Source organism: Corapipo altera, unplaced genomic scaffold (assembly GCF_003945725.1).
Source record: "Corapipo altera isolate COAL_440 unplaced genomic scaffold, ASM394572v1 54, whole genome shotgun sequence".
Classification (NCBI taxonomy): domain Eukaryota; kingdom Metazoa; phylum Chordata; class Aves; order Passeriformes; family Pipridae; genus Corapipo; species Corapipo altera.
Genome location: NW_020884902.1, coordinates 3,200,458 through 3,211,633, shown reverse-complemented (window position 1 = coordinate 3,211,633; position 11,176 = coordinate 3,200,458). Strand labels below are relative to the sequence as shown.

At 44.1% G+C, this 11,176-nt stretch overlaps 1 protein-coding gene across 5 annotated transcripts in view; it reads left to right on the top strand.

Moving 5' to 3' along the window:
• The first annotated feature begins 2,446 nt into the window (after positions 1-2,446).
• RASA2 (RAS p21 protein activator 2) overlaps positions 2,447-11,176 on the top strand; it is a 51,427-nt gene continuing 42,697 nt past the window's right edge. For 3 of the 5 annotated variants that reach the window (XM_027650626.1, XM_027650622.1, XM_027650623.1), the window contains exons 1-2: positions 2,450-2,524; positions 8,488-8,593. In XM_027650626.1, the coding sequence (XP_027506427.1) occupies positions 2,464-2,524; positions 8,488-8,593 (167 nt within the window). In that variant the 5' untranslated portion in view covers positions 2,450-2,463. Of the gene's footprint in view, positions 2,525-8,487; positions 8,594-11,176 lie in introns of all 5 variants that reach the window. The other 2 variants (XM_027650625.1, XM_027650624.1) reach the window with 2 other exon arrangements.

Below are 11,176 nucleotides of genomic sequence, written 5' to 3'. Positions count from 1 at the left end.
TCTTCTGTGAAATGAGATAGCATGACACAGCTAAACTCCAGGCATTTGAAGTAAGCCACTGCATGTCATCATCACTACTGTTTGTTCTAAACATCCTTAATACAGCAGTTACCACTGACAGTTCAACACCTTGGCTGTCAGGTTATCTCACAAGAGCAAAGATCCATCCTCATTGTTAAATGAAGAAATCCTTCCCCTAAGTCTGCAAGGCAGCACACCAGTGTTTGTTTTAACCGTGGCCTTAGCTGCACAGATCTACCTGTCATACAGATGCTCCCAAAATGTAACTTTAAGAGAGGTAAAAAATGAACATTATGCAATTGAAACATTATTCTCAATATAGTATGCAAGATTAAAAACAAGGCTTTTTTAAAATAAAAGGGAGTGTCAGGAGTTGGGCAATGGCAAAAAATAATGTTGATAGGTCTATGCTTCAAAGAAAGCTGATATTAAGTTAAAACATTAAACCCCAACTGTAGTCATAACTTTTGAGAGAGTATGGAGGCAGTAGAGTCCCATGATCTAACTTTCAAAATGAGGCAACACACAGTTCAAGCACACATGTCCATTCTCAGAGTGCTGCCCTGCTCCTCTCTCAGATCAAAGCTCTGACTGCCCGGGTTAGCCTCAGTTCACCAGCCAGGCAGGGCAGCCAGCCTAGACAGCCAACTGTACATAATCAACTCCTCAATTTGTACTGTAGAGGAACCTCTCATTTCCAACAGGTTAAAATTCAGCTTATGCAAACCTGTGTCTTTGTTCAGGTTTAGGTTTTGCATGCACACAAATATGGCTCTTAGTTGTGTGTGTGATGAAACAGTTCATTCCCCACCACTCCCTGCCCGCCACCTTTAAACATATCTGTTATCCCCCAACCACCATGTGGAGTGTGGGCATGAGGAAGGAACGTCACCACTGCTGAGGGAGCAGCAGGTGAGAAGTTGGACACAGGAAAAGCCACCAAGAAATGAGGTGCAGCAGTGGCTGTCACATTATATGGCTCAATGCTGTATCATAATACTAAGGGCAAGATTCGTGCAGAAATGAAAAATGGCCAGAGCACCACAGCAGGGGACTTCAGTTAAGAGACATATGACAGATGCTGGCCTGCAAACTTCCCTTTAACAGGACAGACTGAAGAGGGCTTTTTAGGTGCAAAGTGAAGAATCCTAGTCCTATGTTGCTTTCTGAAACAGCTTTAGCCTGCTGAACTACCTGTGTTTTAGGGTATGTTAGTCATTAAAGGCTTTCACCAGACTCTACCTAAAGGCCTGGAAGCTGATGTACCCTCAGCCTGACCCTCAGTGACACCGAAGTGGATGTGACACTTGCGGCTGGTGGATTATGCAGGCCCAAGACAGGTGCCCACCACCAATACAGACTGGGGCCAAGTCCAGGTGTTATAAGCCAGATCCCAGAGTTTCACATTAGGATCTGCGTCTTCAAGAAATGTTGCTGTAAAATGTGAAGACCCTTCAATTCTTGAAGGTGGTGAGCCACTGGAGCCAGTGAACACCTCTGGGCACCCTGGGACTCCTGAGGGAGGCATTGCCCATGGCAGTCTGCAGGCAGCGAGACACCTGCTTCTGGGGCAGCGCTGGCAGACGAGCTGAATTCACACTTCTTTCACGGCATTTCTTACACAGCTGAACAGGCAATCGTGAACCAGGGAGAGCAGCAGAGACCCGACGGAGCCCATGGCGTGCTCTGCACAGAGGCAGGCGCTCGGTGCACCCCAGACCAAAGCAGGCAGACACGCCACTTGTCCCGTTCGATGTGACCCATCTCAGCACGGCGAACACAGCGTTCAACCTGCTGGGCTGCCGAGCCCCTGCCCCTCTGGGGGGCACAGGGCACCGAGTCCGTTAGGTTGGAAAAGACCTCTGAGATCATCGAGTCCAACCTATGACCCAACACCACCACATCAACCAGACCACGGCACCGAATGCCACGTCCAGTCTTTCCTTAAACACCTCCAGAGACGGTGACTCCACCACCTCCCTCTATGTCTGATCACCCTTTTCTGTGAAGAAATCCTTCTTAACGTCCAACTTAAACCTCCCCTGGCGCAGCTTAAGAACATGCCCTCTCGTCCTGACTGTGCCCGCAGAGGAGCGGGTGGTCCGGGGGAGGCGCGGAGCGGGCCGAGCGCACGGGCGCACAGCGCTCTGGAGCAGCGCGGCGAGTCCGCAGCGCCCCGAACCCACAGCGCGGCGAGTCCGCATCGCCCCGAACCCACAGCGCGGCGAGTCCGCATCCCCCCGAACCCACAGCGCGGCGAGTCCGCAGGGCCCCGGGCGGAGCCCCCGCACAGCCCGGCGGGAGGCGCCGCCAGGGCGCAGGCGCGGCCGCCCCCCGCCCGGGCCGGTGCGTGGTTCCCGCGGGCGGCGGGGGCGGGGCCGGGCCGGGCCGCTCCCTCCCTGCCCCCGCGGCGCTCACTGCGCAGGCGGCGGCGCTGGCGCGATGGCGGCCGGGGACGGCGGCGACGAGGTGCGGGTGCTGCAGAACCTGCGGGGGAAGATCTGTAAGTGCGGCACTGTGGCGGAGCCGGGCACCCACGGCCGGCGCGCTCAGGTGCCCGCTCCTGCCCCGGCTCCACCGCTCCCTCTGCGCGGCGGGCGGGCGCTGGCGCGGCGGCCCTGGAGGCGGCGGGGCGGGGGCGGGAGGGCGCGGAGGGGCCGCGGGGCCGGTGCGGAGTCGGGGTCGGGGTCGGGCTGCGCTGCGGCGGCCCCGCGAACGGGCTTTGTGGTGGGAGCGGCGGCACGTGCGGGCCGGGCCGGGGTCTGCGCGGGGCCGGGGCCGGGAGGGCGGGATGGGGGCGTCCATGGATGGATGGATGCATGCGTGCATGGGTGGATGCGGCGGGGCCGCTGGAGGCCCGCAGGGGCTGGGAAGCATCCGTTGCGGCGAGGCTTCACTTGAGCCAGCAGAAATGCCCCCTCCCGCCCGGACCTCGGGCACCGGAGTCTGTTTGTCAGGCAGAAATTGCGAAATTAGCGCGATGTGCAGGAAGTTGGTGGTGGAGGGCTGTTCTGGAAGCGGTCACTGGTGCTCCCGTGCCTCGGCGCAGCGTGTGTGCGAGCGGAGGGGGGCGGAGAGAGGGGCCAGTGGCTTTATTTTGGTGGTTCGGAAGTGCTGACTGCGGGCGCCCACACGGGCGGTAACGTGGGAACCGCGGCCGCGCTGGGGAGCAGCGCTGGGGAGCGCTCGGGGAGCGGGGCAGCGCTTCAAAGCGAGGGGCAGAGGCAGGATGTGCGGCGGCTTCCTAGGGGTATCGGAACACACTCATTCCGCTCGGACGCGGCCCGTTTGTTTCCTTTCTCACGCAGCCCATCGACTTTTTTGAGAATGAAGCGACACAGGTTGATTCGGGCACGGCGCTGGGGTTGAGAACCGGTTGTGAAAACATGTTGAAGGATTAGTTTTGGTGGAGGAGTGGAGTCGTGTTTACTTAAATACCGTCATGCGGCGTAGTCTTCAGTAAATAGACTGAGCCATGAAAACAGCAGAGGGCCTGGGCTGGAGCTGCTCTCGCTCTGGTGTGTTAGTGATAGAGCCTTGCTGGGTATGCGAGGCTGAGCACACACTTACCGAGATCTGCTGTTAGCAATTAGCACGGAAATAATACGTCAGATCGCCTTTAAGAAAGAATACTGTTAGGTTTGGGGTTAAAGCATGAATTCATAGAGTGGTTTGAGTTGGAAGGGACCTTAAAGATTATCTGGTTTCAGCCCTCCTGCCATGGTCAGAGACACCTTTCACTAGAGCCCCATCCAGCCTGGCCTTGAGCACCTCCAGGGATGAGACATCCACAGCTTCTCTGGGCAGCCTGTTCCAGTGCCTCACCACCCTCACAGTAAAGAATTTCTTCCATATATTTGACCTAAATTTCCTCTCTTTCAGTTTTAACCCATTACTCCTTGTCCTATCACTGCAGTTCTTGAGGAAGAGTCCCTCTCCTGCTTCCCTGTAGGCCCCCTTGGGATACTGGAAGGTTGCTGTGAGGTCTCCACACAACCTGCTCTTTTCCAGGTTGAACAGCCCCAACTTTCTTAACCTACCTTCAGTAATCTTCAGCAACCAACTTTTTATGTATGCCCTAGGAAGCAGGTCATGGTCCTGTGAATGCTATGACCTGCTTCCTGTGAAATACATAAAAAGTAGGTTGCTGAAGGTAACTGAAGCTGACTTATTTTTTGACACCATTTTTCCTATTTTTTATTATAAGGTTTTGTCAACATTGAACTACACAGCAACTTGATAAAAGCTTTCCACTAAGAATTAAAAGGCAAAATTCAAAATGTCTTGAGACTTACACTGAAACCAGTTTTATTGTCCCATTTATGTGTTCTGGATTGAGCATCTGATTGTACCATAGCTTTGAAAACAGAGGACTATGCCCTGCTTCCCAGGGAATATATAAGAAGTTGATTGCTAAAGATGAACCTGTAAGAACCATTTGGAAAATGAGTGGAAGTAACAGTTGCAATAAAAGATGTGTCTTGAAATAGTGTGAAAACCACTTTATGAAGGCACTTGTTTCTTCTTACAAAACAAAAACTTTTTAAAAAATAGATGAGTTAAATATGCTGTGGAAGCTTGGGAACCCTCTAATGCTTGGATGCTCTTTTGGCTTCTTTGCACAACAAATACTGTTTTATTTTCACTTCTTGCTAGTATTTTAATACTGGGGTTTGTAGGGGAAAACCCTCGAATGAACAATAATAAACAAATGTAACAATGTAATCCCCCTTGATCTGGAGGGATTAGCAGTAGCAGACCTCAGTTTGGAAAGCTGAAATTCATAGTCTGAAGGAATTCCTTGTAACTCATTTCTTACAAGTAGAATACATTTCTGTGCCTAAACTTCTTGGCAATTAAACTACTACAAGACTTGACACTGACTCATTTTATGTGTATTGCAGGAGAGAGCGTGGTAGTTTTAATGAGGTAATGTCAGTTCTGTGAAATTCTGCATGTATAGAAAACACCATCTGCAGTGAGTTGTTATTTATACTGTTTTGCAATACACGAATAGGCAGTAAAATCTAAAGTTAGTGATGTTATACAAATCCTCTCACCAGATTTAGAATTGAGACATGGACCTAAAGGTGTTTTAAGTAGCCATTACATACGTAGCAGTGAAAATACTGAGGAAGAAGACATTTGCAGTCCCCGGTGCCCTGGTTTTGTGGGGCGTCAGTCTTTGCAGCCAGTCTCCTGCCTCTGGTTTTCAAGTAAGAGGCAGGATGAGCTGGTCTTACCAGTTTAGGACCCCATAATATCTTTGAAAAATGTATTACACCTAAGCAGGTTTTCAGCAAAAATCCACTGAAAGTCTGTCTTTCCTTTATGACGACTCCTTTGGTGGCTCTATTTTATGTGTCACGGTAATGGCAAAGCTGCTTTACAAAGGTCTGTGGATGTCTGTAGCTTTAGGTATGTCTTGCAGTGTAATGTTCTAAGCTGTAGAATTAGCTTCTGTTTTCATTTATGGCATTCAGTAGTACATTTTTAGGTGGCAAGTGTTTTTAGTTGCTTTGATTTTTGGGTTGTTTACTGAAACCTGTCTTAATGGTGCACTTGAAAAATGTCCCTGTTGTCTCCTAGAGCTCATTTGACAAAATTCAGGATGCATTCTTTTTCAAACTTGCACTGGGATTTTAACACTGCTTGGTTATCTTGGATTATGCTGCACTCCTGGAGTGCATTTAATTGTTCTATATAATGTTTAATCCTGTGAGGAAATGCTTTGGAGTTTTTGTGCATTAATGTCTTCTGACAGGGACTCATAACAAAGAAATCTAGAAGATGTACACTAATTGCACACTTTCACTCGACAAAGGATGTTACATATATGCACTGAAAATCCAAACATTCAAGCAGATATCTGATGTTGTTAATACCTGGTTTTTATGCAACCATTATAGCCTTAGGTTTCTCAGAAAAAGGAAAACTTAGTGTAATTGAAGACTCGAGCCTTTTTTTCTTAAAGCAGATAAACCCCTTGGAAAAGTTGGACCACTTACATGGATGAAAAGTCTCCTGTAGTCACAGATATGGTGTTTGAAAAGATGTGAAATCTCGTGTCAGGTGAAGTACAGAGCAAGTACTCTGAGGTTATTTTTAGCTCAGAACTGAGAATCATCCTCTGCCTACGAAAAACCTCAATAAATTTGTCTGTACCTTAAAACCAGACACTTGGGCTACAAAATAAAGGTTTTTATCTCATTAGGAAATCAAAACTTACATTTCTTCTGTTTCCTTGTGTAAAAAGTTTCTTTTAGTACAGAAAAACTGTGGTAGGCAAAAAATAGTGAATTATGTAGAAATATTTAATTTTAACTCCTCTTAACAAAACATGAGACTATAGTAATTATGATTTCCTTTCAAAGTCCACTGTATGGTGCCTTTACAGTGATGATTAAATAATGTTATATCTTAAATATTATATGTGAAAATAGGATGGTGAAGTTACAGGGTGTTAACTAAGAAATAAAGATTCTTAACCGGGAAGCTGACACATAGTTCATGCTTATTAATTACAAACTTAGGGCGTCAGGAGCTCTCTAGGGTTTACCAGCCTTTTTCATTACTTGATTTTTGTATTTCATATGTTTTATTAAAATAGCTTTAAAAAAAGCCAGTTCACCAAATTTTAAGGCAATGTTCAATCTGATGCTTCTCTCTGTTCTTCTGCAATATCTCACTTGAGGGTAACTTTGAGTTTAGTCCCTTTTTGGAGTCTAATGGCATTAAGAACAGGTTCTGTTCATGTCTGTCAATCTGTCAACATTAAGTGTAGTGTTCAAAAATTTTACGTATACTTCCTCCTCTCCCACACCCAAGTTGATGAAAAGCTCATTGATGCTTCTGAGAGCACAAGTTTTAACTGTGGAAGTTCCTTAAGCATCTGTTCATGCTTTCCATCAGTGTACATATCCCTGACTTGGAAAACATCATGCATGAGATTCAGTCTCTGTTCCTGTTAAACTGTCATGTTCTCTGCTCTGATATAGTTGAGGTGGCCCTTGCAATGCTGGACATTACTTACTTAACTTTTCAAGACTGTAATAATTTAACTGAAATTAACCATTTAACACATACACACAAAAAAGGACTGTGGGGAAGAGAAAAAACAGAACTCTGATTTTACATCTTAACAGCATAGCAATACAACTTACTCCACTGTACTTCATATCTGCATTTTTTTAAAAAAGAAATGTGTGACATTTCAGATCTAGTTTCAGACTGATTTCTGAAAGGTCATTTGTTATTCAGACACGGCAAGTTATTAAAATTCAATACTTTGACATAGTTTTCATCCTGTTACTTTTTAATGTCTTATATAAATAGATAATGCTGATTCCATATTTTGTTGGGAGAAGTATTTCCAGTAGCAGGCAAGGATGTGAAAGGTCCTGGCTCACACCTAATGCAGAGTAACACAGTTCTGGTTGCCTGTGGTTTAGACAGCAAAGTGGAACAGGGACAGAGAGCAACTGCTCACCAATTAGGAGCCTCTCCCAGGAGAGAGTTCCAGAAAAGCTTGTAGGTTTTTAGCAGAATAAAAGCTGAGAAGTGTCTGTTTGCTGTCTTCAAAAACATTCAGAGGGGAAGGAAATATCTGGGGGGGAAATAACTGTTTAGCTGAAGGACAGTGTTGCCATAACTTGATGTAGACATCTGTGGCATTCAGATCTCAGAAGAGCTTTCCAGTTTGAACACTGGGAACTGGTTTTAGCTGTGACTGCTTAGGAGCAACCATTTCCAGAAAGGGCTGCCTTATGTCCAGCCTGTTATTGCACTGGCCTAGCCTGAATACCCAACAAATCTTTGTATTCTTGTGTTGACAGTCTTTCTTTCTCATTAGAAACTTCCTTTTCTGCTTGTTCTTATCTATATTACAATGAGTCAGGAGGTGATTATTTCCCCCTTCTACTAGACCAGACAGTTAGGAAAAAGTAAAACAGTACTCATGACTGGTGTATTTTCAAAGGCTCAGCCAACTTAAAATCTGCTACTCATTGTGGCAAATGAAACAGCGATTTGATGGGCAAGTTCTTATTAATCAACTTCTTTTAGCCAAAGTGTTTGCAGAGAAAATACCAAGTCAATAGTAGCTCAGCCAGATCATGTCTTGGTGTTATGACCTAATGCCACATCACCTCAGGCTGCTGGGATTTAGCAAGCTGTGCAGGGTCAAGACCGAGATGAGACCTCTCAAGGGAAAGTGCAGGTGCTGCAGGAAGTGGTGCTTGTGAGTCAGTGTGTGTCTCGTCCTGTCGACTCTCATTCCACGTGAAGCTGGATGTAGCAATTGCTGTGCCCTCTTGGAGCTTATGAATTGAAAATTTATATGGAAATGCATGTGCTAACTGAATGGAAACTTTAATTTTGGACACATTAAAACTGTAAAATTATTGTACTTAATATTTTGCAGGTTTTCCCCCTTCAGTATTTGCAGTAATTTTTTTTTATTTACAGATGATGCCAAACACTTAGTACCCAACAAAATGAGAGATTTTTTCTGTACCATAAACTTGGACCAAGAAGAAGTTTTTCGTACACAAGTAGTTGAAAAATCTTTAAGGTAAGCTCAATTTTTAAATGGATATGCTAAGCAAGACTGCCTGAGTTCTGAATAAAAACAAGATGTGGATGTGCTTCTGCTTGTACCTCTTTAAAATGAGACCTGACTTGTGGCAACTACTCAGATGTTACAGCAATGTGTAAATCATAAGAGTAGTTGAAAGAAGACAGAATTGAGGCTTGTGAGTAGAGTGGTGCTTTTAAAATGGAACATGCTGAAATGCTGGTACTTTATTCTGTTCCATCAGGCATCATAATGTTCTTTTTCTTACCAGCTTGTTTTCAAGGGAAAGAAATCTGCTTTATACTTGCTCTCTATGTCATTTCCTACTTCTGGCGTGCAGTTGGACTGTATTGGTGGAATTCTGCTCTTAGTGTCTTTCTGGTAAAACCTGTTTCTAGAATGAAGGGACCGGAACTTTTCCATATATGAGAGTTTTCTATGCTGTGGGATGTCCCCCTGAATAGGCCTCATTCTTTCTTGAAATTCTTCTGGGAACTGTAACCAGTACCCACAGAGAGTGGTTTGCTCTGCCTCCCTGAGCAGCACTGACCTGTAGATTCTGCTGCTGTCTTACAGCCTTAAAAACAATCAAACAAAAAAGTCATGCTAACAAAGCTGCAGGGATGTAGGTGCTTTTATACCTCAAAACTGAAGTGCACTGAGGCTCATACTGAAGCATCACTGCAGCTGCATTGTTCAGAATATCTGAGTGACAGCTTCAGTTATCTAGAGGTGACATTAAACCTTCCTCTTAAAACCCAGAAAGTCTGCTCAAACTTTTGCAAGTTTTCCTAATTCCTGTTTCCAGGGGTTTTGTTGTAGGTGTTTGTTCTTTGAGCTGTCTCTCCAGATGTTTCCAGGTGAGGAACAGCATATTGTTCACATGGCAAACTTAAATAGGGAGTTTTACTTTTTCAGAACCTCCTTATGCTTCTGCATGAAAAGCAAATATGTGGCACTTGCTTTTTTCCTGATCTGTAATTGCTGTAGTCAGATGCATAAAATTTTCAGAATTTTCCTGTCTGCAGTTGAGATTGACTACCAAACAAACTCAACTGAGTAATCCTTCAGAGAATAATGTTAAAGAGACTGTACTGATAAAGGAGAAAACATTTCACCTTAAAATAGACAGTAGTTTGATGAGCAAAAAAACCCCCAACCCAGCATATCTTTGAAAAAGAAAGACTTTGCTGTCCAATTTTTGATATTTTAATCATATAAACCCTAAAAGTTACTGCCATGCTTAGAAACAAGACCTGTTAAACATGATGTTTTGGCAGACATTTTTATTGTGTTCCGTTTAAGAACTGTTAAATTTATATACTTGCATCACCCGATAATAAAAGAAGTATTAGTTGCACAGTAAAACATTTGATAGAACACCTTAGATTCATCCAATTTTTTTTTAATAGTATTGAAGTTTTAAAACTGAAACTTGAGAACAATGATGTTAGTACTTTACAGAGGAAATGAAGAAGAAAACTCACTATAGCAAAACACAGTTGGGGAGAGAAAGGCCTCAAATAACACTCATGCCTCCTCCCTCTCAAATTGAGAATTTTTCAGTTGGATTCACAGCACAAGTTGGGTTCCAAATGAACTGGTGAAATGTAATAAAATAACTCATCCTCTGTTAGCAGCAGCCAGAGCTGGAGGTTTACACTTGATTGCTGGTGTGTATGCAGTAATTACAGCATCTTGGTGCTTATTGCTGTGTTAAACTAGAATACTGTACTAACCTAGAGGAGGAACAGGAGATGAAAGCTCCAATCTCTTATTAGTCTGAAAACTTTATAAATTGCTTTTCAGTAAGGTGTAGTACAGTATGATTTTAGTCATAGATACAACTTTGAATTTCATAGTTTTGTTTTATATTATTTGCTTGCTTTTTCTTACATAATTCAGAGTCTGTCACTGTATTATGAATTGCAAATTTATACAAGCTGTAATCTAAATTTTAGTCTATGAATATCCGCTAGTTAAACATCTGTGGAAGTAATTATCAATTGAATCAAAATTAGTTTTGGCTACAGTGATTGGAAACTATCAAGAAGTGTATTTTTTTTAAAACGTGCAAATGGATTTGAGCTTCCATTAGCACTGGGAGAGTTGTTAGAGTGCAGATGTAAAATAAATGACTTTCCAAAGTTAGAAAAACAGGCATTAATACTGAAGTGAAAGAGGGATATTTTGGCTAATGACTCAAGAAATATTTCCTGACATGGTGTGGGATTTCTGTGTGTTCTGAAGAAAGAGAATTTTTTTCTGTTGGAAAGTTTAAAAAACATCCGTGAGCCTCCTCAAATGTCTGTGGTCAAATATGCGGAATTGGGGGGAGGGGGGAGTTATGGTATGTATGTGTCCTTTTTTTTTCCTTTTTTTTTTTTTTATTTAAACTAAATTCAGTTTCTTTTTTTTCCAACTGAACTTTGTGGCGGTGCAAGATTATACCAGATTTTAGCACAAATGAATTCTCTTGTTGATGTAACCATTGCTTTCATCAACTGACAGATCGTGGGGCATTGGTCAGTTCCTGTCACAGAACTGCCTTAATGCAGCAAAGAAGGGAAGAGCAGAGGA